At 40.4% G+C, this 16499-nt stretch overlaps 1 protein-coding gene across 2 annotated transcripts in view; it reads left to right on the top strand.

The window, feature by feature from the left end:
- Window positions 1-16499, top strand: part of AGPAT4 (1-acylglycerol-3-phosphate O-acyltransferase 4) — a 207881-nt gene that overhangs the window by 131743 nt on the left and 59639 nt on the right. For both annotated transcript variants that reach the window (XM_069769523.1, XM_069769524.1), the window contains exons 4-5: window positions 6223-6384; window positions 12493-12646. In XM_069769523.1, coding sequence (XP_069625624.1) covers window positions 6223-6384; window positions 12493-12646 — 316 coding nt within the window. The remainder of the gene's footprint in view (window positions 1-6222; window positions 6385-12492; window positions 12647-16499) is intronic.

Raw genomic sequence — 16499 nt, 5'->3', positions numbered from 1 at the left:
GTGTAGTACATACAATATAATACACAGCCTATAGTCCTTGATACAGTGTAATGCAGCCCCATATAGGACATATAGTGTAATGCATAGTCTTTGATAGAGTACAATGTGGTCCCATAAAGTACAATTGGGTTCCATAGAGTGCAATGCGGTCCCATAGAGTACAATGCGGACCCATGGAGTACAATGTGGCCCATGGAGTACAATGCGACCCCAAAGCTTATAATGCCACCCTATAGAGCATAATGCGGCCCCATAGAGTACATATGGTATAATGCAGTCCCATAGAGTTCAATGCAGCCCCCATAGAGTATAATGCCACCCCACAGAGAATAATTCCTCCTCACTGAGTATAATCCAGCCCCATAAAGTACAGTGCAGCTTCATAGAGTATAATGCAGCCCAATAAAGCATAATAGAGCACCATAGAGTACAATGCCGTCCCAAAGAATATAGTGCAGCCCAATAGAGTACAATGCAGCACTATAGAGTACGATGCCGCCCCATAGAGTATAACGCCACCCCATTGAGTATAATTCCACCAAATAGATTATAATGCAACCCCATAGAGTATAATGCCACCCCATAGAGTACAATTCCGCCAAATAGATTATAATGCAACCCCAGATAGTATAATGCCACCCCATATAGTATAATGCCACCCAATAGAGCAGGGGTGTCATACTGCATTCCTCGAGGGCTGCAAACAGGTCATGTTTTCAGGATTTCCTTGCATTGCACAGGTGATAATTTAATCACCTGCAGAGAATGATTCCAGCACCTTGTGCAATGCTAAGGAAATCTTGAAACACGCATGGTTTGAGGCCCTCGAGGAATGCAGTTTGACACCCCTGCAATAGAGTATAATGCAGCCCTCATAGAGTATAATGCAGCAACATAGAGTATAATGCAGCCCCCATAGAGTATAAATCCACCCCATAGAGTATAATGCCGCCCTACAGGATATGCATAATAATGGCGTATAATGTGGCCCCATAGAGTATAAGGCAGCCCCATGTAGTATAATGTGGCCCCATAGAGAATAATGTGGCCCCATAGAGAATAATGTCGCCCCAGAGAGAATAATGCAGCCCAATAGAGTGCAATACAGCACCATAGAGTATAATGTGGCCCCATAGAGTATAATGTAGCCCCATGGAGAATAATGTGGCCCCATAGAGAATAATGTAGCCCAACAGAGTACAATGCCTCCCCATGGTGTGTAATGCCATCCCATAGAGTATAATGCCGCTTTATAGATTATAATGCAGCCCCGTTGAGTATCATGCAGCCCAATAGAGAACAATACTGCACCATAGAGTACAATGCCACCCCATAGAGTATAATGCCACCCCATAGAGTATAATACCACCCCACAGAGTATGATGCAGCCCTCATAGAGTATAATGTGGCCCCATAGAGTATAATGCAACCCCATAGAGTATAATTCCGCCCCATAGAGTATAATGCCACCCCATAGATTGTAATGCCGCCCTTAGAGAATAATGTGGCCCGCAGAGGGGGAATGATGGGAGAGGCGGAGTCAACTGACACTCTCTCCTCCATCATTGCTTTCAACTGTACAGTTCTATAATTGAATGTGGGGGGTGGAGTCGGCGCTGGCATTGGGGCCCCTTGACTCAGAGATCCCATAGTGGCCGCATGGTGTGCTGCTATTAAATATTATTATTATTAGAGACATTCCACTGGCTGGTGGCCCCTTGGGGGCGTAGGAACCCTAGGCAAGTGCCTTGTGTGCCTACCCTTAACACCAGCACTGGGTAGAGGGAATAATGGATTCAATTACATTTCAAGAAATATGCAGACATAACACCTATAAAAAAAAAGAATTTGAAAAAGAATGGCTTCTACAAATGGATAATAATCATAAAAACAAGTCAAAATCTACAATAGACTACCTCAAATGGCAAAAGCTAAAGGTTTTACAATGGCCCTCACAGTCCCCTGATCTGAACATTATTGAAAATCTGTGGCTAGACATCAAAATAGCAGTGCATGCAAGACGACCCTGGAATCTCACAGTACTGGAAAGATTTTCCAAGGAAAAATGGATGAAAATCCCTCAAACAAGAATTGAAATACCCTTGGCTGACTACAAAAAGCATTTACAAGCTATGATACTTTCTAATGGGATGTAGATCTATTTGTTGTGTGTTATTTTATTTCTCGTGCTGGCACAGACATTATTGCATATGTCTTTAGCAATGTCTTTCTCTTTCATAGCTAATTCTTGCTATGGCAGACATTATATAATTGTAATAAATATGGGCATTACACTCCAGAATCCTTGTTCTCTTTTCTCTGCTGATTACCTGTGAAGTTTCCTTTCATTTTGCATATTTACCTAAATCTGCTCGTGGCTGATGCAAGAGGAAGAACTAATTGATTTGCTCTGCCAAGTGCTACTACCTATTCCAGAAGGGTTATAGCATGGAATTGGATGCTCATTGCTTACTCCATATTTGAGAAGGGATTGTTGTATGCTACAATAAGGTTTGAACCTGTGAACTGAGTACCAATAAAATTCCCAAAAAATATTGGATCCATTTAGTTTGGGCTTCACGCCTTTAAAAAACTATTGCAGATTACTTTGGAAATTACAACTGTTTATATGGTTGTAATTTTTTTATGTTATAAAATTCTAGTGCTTTTTCTAGAACAATTGTTTGGTAATTAAATAGATTTTAATTAAGTTTCTTGCTAAAATATGGTTATATATACAGATATATAGAGATAAAATAGATTTATAAATTGGCGACCTGCTTCTGTGTATGCTTGAGTACTCAGCACCAGATTTCTAAATGTGGCATCCTAAGACACTCTTTTCTATTTCATATTTGTTATACATTTCCAAGATTCCCAGCTTACCATGTCCATGAAATACATATCTGAAAATGATTCATTGATCCATTAATTATTCACACAATGATTATATCCCAGCATACACGGTATATGTACAGTAGGTGCGAATGCTCAATTAGCCTAATTCCATTTTGAGGATTTCTTCTATAACCACTGACTATAGCATTACTAATCTGTTTCTTGGCAATTATCATATTTTTGGCAACAATGTACTGACTTCTAAACACATGCTTGTGGTTCCACACAAGGGGCATTTGAATACATTGCTAAGAAGAATCTAACTGTGGAAGATATTTCGTACAGGGCAATTTATAAAGTGTATGGTATAAAGTGTATGTTCACCACTGAACACAATTTTACTACCTCTAAGACAAGTAGCTGTTGAGTCACTTATCCAGCCACCACATCAGAAATCTGTTGCCACTGAAGGGGAGTCCTGCAAGCCGCCTCGTACCTGATGGACGTCTATGACTTTTCTTTTGGTCAGCCTGCCTGGCATGACATCATTGGTGTGGTGTGATGCACATGTGATGTCACACTACGCCGGCTAATCAAAAGAGGAGCCACAGATGGTAGCATGTTGGAGATGGTTTGCAGGCCACCCGTTTGGTGGCAAAAGATTACTGACACATACGCTGGACCAGGACCTGTGAATCCATTCTCACCACCCAGAGGCATAGCTAGGGGTTCAGCTCAGGGGTGGGAGCAAAACATCTGAGTGGGCCCCAATCCAAGTAGCCCTGATTACAACTATGTTGGAGCATCCTTATTGTGGGTATAGGGGAACCTCTGTAGATGACAGTGGTGTTACTGAAATACATTTTAATATAAAGACTAACACCTCCATATGGTGACCATACAGATGTAGATCTTAGTCTTGTAGACCATGTAAGAGATTACAGTACAGATATAGTTAGTGACTTACAGCTGATGTTTTTCTGATGGAGTTGTTCAATTTTCCAGTTTTTGCCATCTGGCCCAGACCGACATGACAACATTTTCCAGCCATGAGTCGCCTGCAGATTACAAGAAAGACACATTAGACTTCTCACTTTTCCAGCACCGTCCCCATCTATTCCCAACCTGCTCAAACTCCTCATCCTGCTGATACTCCAATACTGAGCCATTGGTGCCATTATGTCTTTATTAGTGCACCTGCTATATGGCACCAAAAACAGTGCTCCTCTCACTGCCCAAAGTAGTAATACTCACTACTATGCCCCTTACAAAGTAAGTGCCGATGGTAAAGCCGTCTCCTAGAATATATGAATGCCCTGTGCAAATTCCCTAGAAAGCAGTGTACACATTTTGCCCTTAGAAAGAGAACATGCTCCCATGATCAACTTTGAAAGTTACAATACTCTTAGTGCCTCTATAAGAATACTGCTTTGGTACTCATTTAACATTTAATAATATCTGCTATGCACAGTATGATGGGCCCACAGTTCCCTATACACAGTGTGACAGGGTCACTGGCACAGTATGTGAGGGGAGATATGTATCATGATGATTGCTTTTCCTCCATGACCTAGAAACCCATATGTTTCTATTCAGCATGATTTGTGCTGAAGGAGTTAGGGGCCATGTTATGGGTGGGTTTTTAGGTGAGTAGGTAAGAGATGGGGTTTTTAGGTGAGTAGGTAAGATAATGGCCTACTCATTATATCTCCACCTCAAGGGTGTGGCTGGGGAAATAAATGTCTACCCAGAGACTTTAACCCACGTGTGCCTATTTCTACCTCGAAGAGCAGCTAAGTGAGGCAATCTTCCTCAACAATACCTCCTATACACAATATAATGCCCCCACAGGATCCCTATACACAGTATGGTGGAGCCACAGCTCTTTTATACACAGTTTGATGGGTGGGTCCACAGCTCCCCTATACAAGTATGATGGGCATTGCTTCCCTATATACAGTATAATGGGCCCACAACTCTACTACACACAGTATGATACCTACACAGCCCTTATTCACAGTATGATGTCCTCACTGATCCCCCAAAACAAAGTATGGTGATCCCCAGAGTAGTCCTCATTCTGTATAATGGCCACCACAGTATTCCCCACATTATATGACGACACCCACGTCAGTCAACAAACTGTAAAATGGCTCTGACTTTAGTTCCCACACTTTATGGCGCTATAGTAGCCCCGACACTGTATAATGTCCCTCACATTAGCTCCCACACTGTATAATAGCCCCCACATTAGCCCACAAACTGTATAATGGCTCTCACATTAGCTCTCACTCTAGATAATGGCCCCCACACTGTATGATGGCCCCTGTAGCAGTCACCAAACAGTATAATGGCCCCAACATTTTATGAGGGCCCCACAATGTATATGGCCTCCCCTCCCCCAATGTATCAGGGGTCACCAAACTTAATTATGCCCCCAGAGTAGCCCCTATAATATATGAGGACCTCCCCTCCGTTGTATGAGGGGCCTCCATACTTTATGATAACCCCACAGTCACACCACAAGTTTTAATTAAAATAAAAACATCATATACTCACCTAACTCCTGATGTGTCCACCAGTGTTGATGTCATCATGTCGGTGCACGCACAAGTCGTCATTGCACCGCGTCTTGATTACGACATCTTGCGTGTGCGCTGGCACCTTGGCCATTGCATCACCCTGCTGTCCTGTAGACTGGAGGCTTAAAGCGACCTACGGTCTAAAGAACAGAAAGTGATAGTGCATGGAAATCATGTCGCTCTGCTCTACCGCACAGCTCTGCGCATGCTCATATAGTTTTGGGTTGTGGTAGCTCCAGGTGAGCCTCTCTGAGCAAGGTGCCAGGGCAACCGCCCTCTCTGCCCCTTGGCAGTTACACTACTGTCACCGCCTCCAATATTGACTCACTGCCTCTGTTATAGTCTAAAACAGTATCGACATACAAATCATTACCCGCCTATTTGTACTCTTATAATGTAGTGAGACAAAGAACTGAATATTGGCAAATTTCAGCTTTGGAGCCCACATTGTTGTAATCTGTAGGTAAGAATGACTATAATTTAGCATTACAAATGTATATTAATTTAAATTACATTATTATATATTCAAGCCTCAACGTAAACAATTTGTGTTCACAGTGGACATGTACTATATATTGTCACAAGGTAATTCATTACTATGTCGTACATGATAAATTGATAACTTGTAAAATTACCATTTATGATTATTTTATTAATCATTTTTGATAAAATATTGTAATAGCCAAAATATGTGGAATGTTTTGCATCTCTTTTATACTTGTGACAATTTTCGTAGGTGACTCCTATAATGAAGAGATATCTTGAAGATTTCACAGACTTACTTTTTATTTCTTGTTGCCAGAGCTCAAAAGTGCTAGCAAAGAAGGAGCTATCATATGTACCTGTTATCGGCTGGATGTGGTACTTCTTAGAGATTGTGTTTTGTAAACGAAAATGGGAAGAAGATCGAAAAACTGTTGTGAAGAGTTTACAAAATCTTAGGGACTATCCAGAATATTTTTGGGTAAGTTCATTCTAAATTAATACTGATTGACCAGTATTTTGTAGATCATCCATCCATTGATTACTACCTTAGGAACTTTCAGAAGCAACTTTGTAGCCATTTTGCATTTTAGAACACACTGTTTGAAGATTTCTCGATGTTTCAGGCTTTGTAATACTGTATCTCTCTTGGAGCTTGGCAATAATTAATTGGTACAGTCATGTCTGAAGGTTTTGGCACCCTTCAAATTGTTCCAGCATTTCTCCCAGAAAATTATTACAATTATTGATATTTTGTTATGCACATGTTTATTTCCTTTGTGTGTATTAGAACAATGAAAAAAAACTGATGGAAACAAAGCTCCGGAGAGTTCTGAAGTGGCCAGTAATGAGAATGAGTCAAGATCTTAATCCCCTTGAAAACCTGTGGAGAGATTTTAATCCCTTAACACCATATGATGGATATATCCGTCATAGGTCGCCTCCTCTTTGGTTCGGGCTCCGGCGATGAGAGATTTGATCAGCTTTCATGTGCCCCTAACAGCTGTGGGTGGAATCGCGATCCATCCGTGGCTGTTATCTGTTAAATGTCGCTGTCAAAATCCGACAGCGGCTTTTAACATGGCCGTGCCAGAAGCATGTCTTTTCTCCGCCCATTGATCACATGACTGCAGTTCGCTGATGGGTTGGCATGACAACCCGGGGTCTGCAGGAGACCCCTCTGGTTGTCATTTCTGATCTGCAATGAGCGCCACCTCGTGGTTGGCGCTCTTAACAGTTGAGCATTTTTGTTACACAGAGCAGGGCTGATGCCCTGCTATGCGCAACACAAGTGATCAGAAGATTGCAGCTTCTGGTCTCCTAAAAAAACTAGTGAAGCCACTAAAAAGTAGAAAAAAAAAGTTTTAAAAAATGATAAAAAAATATAAATGTTCAAACCACCCCTTTTTTGCCCCATTCAAAATATAACAACTAAAAAAATACACATATTTGTTGTTTCTGCATTCAGAAACATCCTATCTATCAAAATATAAAAAATAATTAATCCGATCGGTAAATAGCTTAACGAGAAAAAAAACAAAATTCCAGAATTACGTTTTATTGGTCGCTGCAACATTTCTTTAAAATACAATAATGTGCGATCAAAACATCGTATGTATCCCAAAATGGTATCAATAAAAATGATGGCATGGCACTCAAAAAATAAGCTCTCACCCAGACCCAGATCCCAAAAAATGGAGAAGCTGTTGGTCTCGAAAAATGTCATCATTTTTGTTTTTATTTATTTTTTTTACAAATTTTTAATTTTTTTCTCACCACATGCATAAAAATTAACCTATACGTGTTTAGTATCTGTGAACTCATAATGACCTGGAGAATCATATTGGCAGGTCAGTTTTAGCATTTAGTGAACATGATATAAAAAAAACCCCAATTCTTGAATTGCACTTTTTTTGCAATTTCTCCGCACTTAGAATTGTTTTTCCCATTTTCCAATACACGATATGGTAAAACCAATGGTGTTGTTCAAAAGTAAAACTGGTCCTGCAAAAAAAAACGGCCGTTGCATGGTCACATTGATGGAAAATTAACAAAGCTATGGCTCTGGGAAGAAGGGGACCAAAGAACAGAAATGCATAAACGGAAATACCCCTGGTCCTTAAGCGGTTAAACTTGCTGTTGAGAGAAGGCACTCTTCAAATATGAAATACCTGGAGCAGTTGCAAAAGAAGAGTGGTCCAAAATTCCAGTTGAGAGGTGAAAGTATCTTGTCGATGGTTAAAGGAAGGGATTGACTGCAGTTAATTATTGAAAAGCTTGTGTGTCACAATTTTTTCGCTCAGTGAGTGATTGTTATGCTGTCCTATGGAACTGGGTCCGTGTTTGATTAACAGCTTCGCTGTTCAATCTTGTGATGGGCGTGAAAAGCTGTTAGTGCTTTGATTGACAGCTCGGCTGTCCAATCTGTGAATAGGAAGTGCAGGACTTTCTCCAGATGTTCTATGTTCTGGAAATTGCCCATGCTATTTAAATGATCTGTCTGCCTCTGATCCCTGCCAGACGTAGTTTGTGCTTACTGATGAGTGTTTGCCTGATTCTGTTGTTTTGAACTCTGATCTTCTGCTGCCTGACCCTTTAGCCGTGTTCTAACTACTCCTTTGTCTTGTCCATTTGCTTGATCTGCTATCTCCTGGTATTTTGACCCCTGGATTGTGACCTGACTTATGCCTTTGTCTTTTCCCTGAAAAACTGAACCCAGAACGTCTGACTTCTCTACCTCATGGTCTGTCCAGGAGTAGTGACATGCGTCACAGTGTGCAACCAAATACTAAGTTGAGGGTGCCAACAATTTTGTTTGACCCATTCTAGGGGCTTTGTGTGAAATTATTAAAAGAAAGAACCTGGCACTCAACTTAATGCTCGTGAGATTTTAATGGTAGTAGCCAAAAAAAAACGTTTCGGTCCTATATCTGGACCTTCATCAGTTACGTACTATGATGAAAAAGTGAATGACTGTAGTGTCATATAAGGCACAGCATGGTCTGCGTCTGGTATTTGCGCAGATGGGTTTAGGCACACAGACTGGACTTATTAACGCTGATAGGTGCTGTGCTTGTGTCCAGACACGGAATCCAGATATAGGACCGAAACGTTTTTTTGGCTACTACCATTAAAATCTCACGAGCATTAAGTTGAGTGCCAGGTTCTTTCTTTTAGTATCACATGGTGTGGGAACCTACCTGGGCACCACTAGTAGTAGTGCACACGGCTTTATCTTTGTGTGAAATTATGTCCAATTTGTCTTTTTTCCCTTTGTTTTTTTTCTGTTATTCCAATACACACAAAGGAAACTATGTATAACAAAGCATGTGTGATTGCAATAATTTTCTGGGAGAAATATGGTACTTCATTTTCTGGAAGAATATCAATCGTGCCAACACTTTCGGCCATGACTGTATATTGTTTTCTTTTATTATTAATGTCATGCATGGCCACATTCAAAAACAGCCATGTACAACAAAATATCAAAATGATTCTCGGCATACACTTATCATGCTTTAGGCTAGGTTCACATCAGCGTTTCTGTGCGCAGCATATCATCTGCATATGCAAATGCATGCCAAAATACATGCAAACGCATGCTTACGCCTCCATATCATCTTACGCATGACGCAAAAAAAAGCTGTGTGTACATGCCTTTAAATGCATTTTGGCATGCGTTTGCATTTTTTATACGCATGGTGGAGTTTGTGAATATAATTTCCTGGACATGCGCAGTCTAAAGTATGCATGCGTACGCATGTCCTTGCATACCAATGCATTCCCATAGACAGTAATGCATTTTTTTGACACACTCATCCGCATGCACATGATTGTGCAATATTTGACGCCTTAAAAAATGCAACATGTTGCATTTGCGGGACACCGCCGCACATCACGAAATGATGCATGTGTGTGAATCCGCATGCAAACACATGTCCCTGCGTACACCATGTTAAAGATATGTACGCATGACGCATGCGGATCATACGTCCTTAGTACGATAACAAATCTTTGATTTAATAGCGCTGCACAGGGTGTTGCATTCATATTTCTGACTTCAGTTGCATTTTGTCGTAGCCTACACCCCTTTACTATGGGAAATGGGACTACTAAACTTTACTAATAATGTCTTTGTTTTTTTAATGCGTTGTTGTGTACAGTATAGTGAGACAAAGAACTGAATATTGGCAAATTTCAGTTTTGCAGCCCACATTGTTGTAATCTGTAGGTTAGAGTGACTATAATTTAGCATTACAAATGTATATTAATTTAAATTACATTATTATATATTCAAGCCTCAACGTAAACAATTTGTGTTCACAGTGGACATGTACTATATATTGTCACAAGGTAATTCATTACTATGTCGTACATGATAAATTGATAACTTGTAAAATTAACATTTATGATTATTTTATTAATCATTTTTGACACGGTCATTGATAAAATATTGTAATAGCCAAAATATGTGGAATTTTTTGCATCTCTTTTATAATTGTGACAATTTTCGTAGGTGACTCCTATAATGAAGTTTCTGTGCGCAGCATATCATCTGCATATGCAAATGCATGCCAAAATACATGCAAGTATACAGTATCTTGCCAACCTATTTTGCAGAACTTTACAAAACTTATCAGTACAGGCTTCAGTCCCAATCCACAGTGTTGGTGCCAATATAACTTCCCCATCTTAGACAAAAGTAGTGACCAATTTCATAACGAGCAGATTTACCCAATTTGTATGATTTTGGAGAGTATATAAAATAGGTTGTTTTACTCCGTAGTATGGTAGGGAATACTCAGTCATTTAAAATAACAGTTAACTGTTATCAAACTTAACTTTTAATAGAATATATATTATTATCTGTATTATAGGTATAGTATGTATCAACTAACACTAGTTAACACTCAATGAAAAATGAACTTGGCCATAAATGATCTCCTAAGATATTGCTCACTAGTGGAGCATTGCTAAAGAAACTGCCTACTAATATCATATTGATATGTATTTTAGATTGTTTCAAATAGAAATGGCTAACAAGAATTCATTAAAGTACCATAAACTAGCAGCTATTAGAGCTAGCTGAACATTATATAAGAGTATATTAAATAGTATCTCGCTACAATGGTGGTCATTGCTGTATGGCCTCAAGAAAGCAGTGCCAAAGGATTTGTTTTCTTAGTAAAATACTCGCTATATTAAATAGCAATACATTGCAGAAAGTGGATTTAGCCCTGTAACTGTTCTGCCTGAAGTGCTTAATTGCTTATTAATGTTATATGGATAAGATGCTATTTAAAAACTAGTCTTCCCAATATGTTTCACCCAAAATTGGGCTTCAGCAGGGCATCAAGACTGATGAAGCCTTAAATTTGGGTGAAACATGTTGAGGAGGCTAATTGTAAGTTTTTAAATATCCTTGGGTTAAATATTATAACATCACAATGGTAAGCAGTTGAGCTTTTTCCAGGGAACAGTTTGTTAGGTGTCGAGTTCCCGCCTCTGCACAGGGGGAATCTCAAACCATCTCTGCTGCGGTCTCCCATTCTTCTCCAGCCGCAGTGGAGCCTGCTCGGTAGAGACATCGGTCCCAGCGTCTTGCTCAGTCTCACTCTGTGCATAAGGTTACTTCTGCTTTTCCAGCTTCTGCCATTGAAGCCAGTGCTGGGCAGCGGCGAGCAGACGCTTTTGGGACTAAGTCCTGCTTTTTCCCTTGGGAGTGAGATCTCCCGTTGGAGATCGAGGGTCACATGCTCAGATGCTGCAGCGGTTCCCATTGGTCCTCCAGGAAGGTCTTGAAGGTGCTAAACTTCTGTGGCAGCTTCCCATTGGTCCTTTATTGGAAGGTCCTGAACGTGCTGCAGCTATATAAGCTTCGCATGACCGCACGGCCATGCGCTAGTGTACATTTGTAAACGTGTGTGTTGTGAATGGAAGTCATTCTTTAAAACACCCCCCCATTGGTTTACACACCAATACAGCGTCTAGTTGCTGTGTCCGCCAGTGCAACGCCGTGCGCTTTCACAGCGCTTTCCTGACCCAAGCCTGGGTGGTTAGTGGCGTCCGCCAGTGCGGCACCGCACGCACTCTCATGCATTCTTTAGTTATTATTTTGGTTACGCTGACACCCCATTTGCGGTGTCGACCGCAAGTAGTCTACACAGACTCAGATCCCAAGTCTTAGGACTGAGCTCGAAGACTCCTTGCTTGTGCTCTTGTGTGCGGTACCGCGGCCCTGTGACTTAACAGGGTTCGCTTACTTCACACAGGGTGAAGTTAACCCGTGTGTGTAGTCACATTGTACCGCCATATAGTCCATCATTACTTGGCAGCAGGTTCCATCTCTGCACGGTGGAACCTGGGCTGCTAACGCACCTTATTCTACCTATCTTATTATTTGGTGCGTTCCGCGAGCCCTAACACAGTTTTATTTCATACAGTAGACAGAATTCTGTTATTTGACTGGCGCTCTGAAACCTTAGAAAGATTTTTAGACCTGGGAATTAAAAGGTGAGAACATTCACTTTAAACATTACAGTGTTTCCAGAGAACTAAAGATTTCTCTCATTTCTGTTTCTTTTCGCAGTTTTTAATACATTGTGAGGGGACGCGTTTCACCGAGAAAAAGCATGAAATCAGTATGCAAGTTGCTGAAGCCAAAGGCCTTCCCAAACTGAAACATCATCTACTACCCAGAACAAAAGGATTCGCTGTCACTGTACAAAGTTTGAGAAATGTAGGTAAGGAAAGCTCGTGTTTGTGTCACTACACATTTGGGGCCTTAGCTATCTAATCTTTCTAAAGGAAATACTGACTTTATTACCCATAGCATCCAATCACAGGCAGTACAGGTTAACAATTGAAAATTGCACTTTTCTGGGATCAAATAGGCCAGATTTTTCCAACAGTGCAAAAGAAATACTGGCAACAAAGGCTACTTTTTCATAATTGGCTTTTTATGTAGATTTGTTGAGGTCTTGAAGCTATGAATTTTGGGATATATTCCTTCTGGTGTAAATTGCTTTGAAAATTCACAACATTTTTGTGCAATGTGAAGTGGACAGAAGTAAGATTTTTGAAGAGGCACACACCACTTGTAAGATGCTCCTGAATTATAAGGAGGTGTGTGAACCAAACACACAAACACATTTGACTCCAGTTTGCACCTTCATCAAAATTGGTGTGACCGATACGGATAATTGGAGCCCATAATTATGATGTGTTTCAGTCCTGGATTGGCGTATCAGCAGACCAAAATCATCTTGGTCAATACAAGTGCCACTTCTACACTGAACTTATAGACTAATAGAATTGGCATTGAAATGCTCATTCATCACAATATCACAATCTAGAGTTAAGAGGGTTTGTACTTTAAGTTTTATTGTTTAACCTTCGTCAGGCTGCATAATTTTACAACGTTAACAGGCTGCAGAGGTACAATTGTACCTTCATATATACCTCCACTGTGATATTTGGCCAATATATTCTGGACCAAAACTGTAGAGATGTCACGAAATTTGAGCCCTCTACGGCTTTTCGAAAAAAAATTATTGCAATTTTAAAACGGAATAGTTACAATTGTACCTAGTCAGCCGGATGAAGGTTAAATATGTTGAGGTCATAATTCTGTAGCACTTACTAAGATATCTATTACAGGGTCTCCTCCGGAACTTACTAGATCAGCCTTCCCTGCAGATGGCACAGCTCTCCAGTTCTCAAAATGGCTACTGATAGATTGTCATGTGACCAGACCTGTCCATCGGCCTTCTCCACTAAAAAACACTACATTATTGGAAACCTGTTTCCTGTAATACTTATATATTAGTAAAGGCCACTAAATCGTGTCCCTGACACATTTGTTAAAATAAAAATTAAATATATGAACCCCTTAACAACATTGCATAATCATATGAACTTAACCGTTTAAGAACCAGGTTTATTTGGGCCTGAAAGACCAAACTTTTTTATCAATATTTACTCATTTTATCCTAACAGCCAATATTTTTTTTATTTTTTAACATAGCCACGTGAGGGCTTGATTGTTTTGGTATTGCTGTATGTTTCAGTGGCGCCTTTTGGGTACATATGTCTTATACTGTTCTATTAACTATTTGTGGGAAGGTGTGGATCAAAAACATTAATTCATGCATTATAAATTTTGTTGTGTTCACCGTTTAGGATATATAACAAGCTATCTTTGTTCTACAGGTCATTCCAATCACACCGAAAGGAAACTTATAAACTCTTCTGTGTTTTAATATTTTTGGCACCGTTTTCTGACTGCTATATCTATTACGTGTTACGGAACCACTCAGCACCCAGAATATGTTGTGCAGTTATATGTATGTATAATAGGTTCCAAGTGAGATGCATGTCCCTAATGCATCAGCCCACAGGCTGCGCCCCTGGGCAGAGGGGACACGATATTCCCCTTTTGTCCGCCCCCCACCTTTGTAATTCCCACAGTAAATATCGGCAGGCTCCGGCCACCTGCCGCTATTGTAATGTATGTCTGGCCTGCCGCTTTTCTATTGGCCTGCCCTCTGTATCTGTGTGATATATTCTGTGTCCTGTGAGTAAAGTGTTGTCAGACTGGAAATACGTGGAGAAGCAGTGATCTTTTATATGCGCCCATGTAACCAAGCAATTCCAGCCAGCGTCCTTCATTCAGACTCCATCCAAAGCAGAGTGGACCTCCTGAAACACGGGGTGGTACTGAAGAGGTACCCCAGCTTGGTAGACCACGTTACAATATCTATTTTATTTTTCATTAACTGAGCTATGTGAAGTGTACTTTTCACACACTTGCAGTCACATGCCGACTAGACGTGCTACCTCACTTAATGGAAGTGCACTGAGAGAGGGTGAGCACATCCTGTTTGAATTTGAGCGAAAGTATACAAATTGCTTGACTGCAAACTCACAAAGGTAATACTGGACAATCCTGACAGTAAGGGCACCGCTCGCTGACAGGATTTAAGTCTGCAGTCACAAAGAGTAAATGCAGAATTTTATTCCAAACCTGGACAACCTCTTTAACAGTTAATCAATGACCTTACAAATTGGCATGATTCGAGAATAGAGTCATACAAATTGACATAAAAAGTTGGTGTGAAACTTACGCATCGAGATAACGTCATGTGCACTGCTTCTATGACGTATGGTGATAGATTAACAATGTTGGTATCTATTGTTTCCAACAGTTTCTCTCAGGATAATGTCTTCAAATGTTTTCTGCAATTAATAGGAGAGTAAGACAGGGAGACATCTGTGATGTACTGTTACTGCAGTAAATTTGTGCTCAAAAGTTTACATACCCTAGCAGAATTTTTGCTTTCTTGGCCTTTTTTCAGAGAATATGAATGATAACATCAAAACTTTTTCTTCACTCATGGTTAGTGGTTGGGTGAAGCCATTTATTGTTGAACTACTGTGTTTTCTCTTTTTAAATCATAATGACAAACCAAAACATCCAAATGACCCTGATCTAAAGTTCACATACCCTATTTATTAATACCATGTATTGCCCCCGTTTGTGTTAGTTATGGATGAGGTTCTTTATTTTCTCAGATGGTAAAGCTGCCCACTCTTCTTGGCAAAAAGCCTCCAGTTCCTGTAAATTCCTCAGCTGTCTAGCATGAACTGCGCGCTTGAGATCTTCCCAGAGTGGCTCAATGATATTGAGGTCAGGAGACTGAGATGGCCACTCCAGAACCTTCACTTTGCTCTTCTGTAGTCAATGACAGGTCAACTTGGCCTTGTGTTTTGGATTGCCATCCTGTTGGAACATCCAAGTACGTCCTATGCGCAGCTTCCAGGCTGATGAGTGCAAATTTGCCTCCAGTATTTGCTGATAATGTGCTGCATTCATCTTTCCTTCAACTTTTACCAAGTTTCCTGTTCCTTTGTAGCTGACACATCCCAAAATATTGGCGATCCACCTCCGTGCTTTACAGTAGGAATGGTGTTCCTTTCATCATAGGCCTTGTTGACCTCTCTCCAAATGTAATGTTTATGGTTTTGGCCAACAAATTACCTTGTTCCAGAAATTTTGAGGCGTGTCTCTGTGCTGTTTTGCATATTGTAGGTGAGATACTTTGTGGCATTTGCACAATAATGGCTTTCTTCTGGCGATTCGACCATGCAGCCCATTTTTCTACAAGTGCCTCCTTATTGTGCATCTTGAAACAGCCACACCACTAGTTTTCAGAGAGTCCTGTATTTCAGTTGATGTTATTTGTAGGTTTTTCTTTGCATCCCGAACAATGTTCCTGGCAGTTGTGGACAACATTTTTGCTGTTCTACCTGACCATGGTTTTGTTTTTACAGAGCCCCTTTGTTAATCACAGTTTGAATGCTGCTGATTGGCATTATCAATTCCTTGGATATCTTTTTGTATCCCGTTCCTGTTTTATACAGTTCAGCTACCTTTTCTCATAGATCCGTTGACAATTCTTTTGCTTTCCCCATGACTCACAATCCAGAAATGTCAGCTGTATTCTTTGGGTCAGTGTGTTTACCATCGCCATTGATTGCTGCATTTAGAGGATCAAACAGCCAAGGCTTTGACAGCAAGAGCTCAGCTATCACTTA

The sequence above is a fragment of the Ranitomeya imitator genome, chromosome 5, assembly GCF_032444005.1.
Source record: "Ranitomeya imitator isolate aRanImi1 chromosome 5, aRanImi1.pri, whole genome shotgun sequence".
Taxonomy (NCBI): Eukaryota; Metazoa; Chordata; class Amphibia; order Anura; family Dendrobatidae; genus Ranitomeya; species Ranitomeya imitator.
Note: the sequence above shows the minus strand (reverse complement) of the source record. Positions and strands in the feature narration are given on the sequence as shown.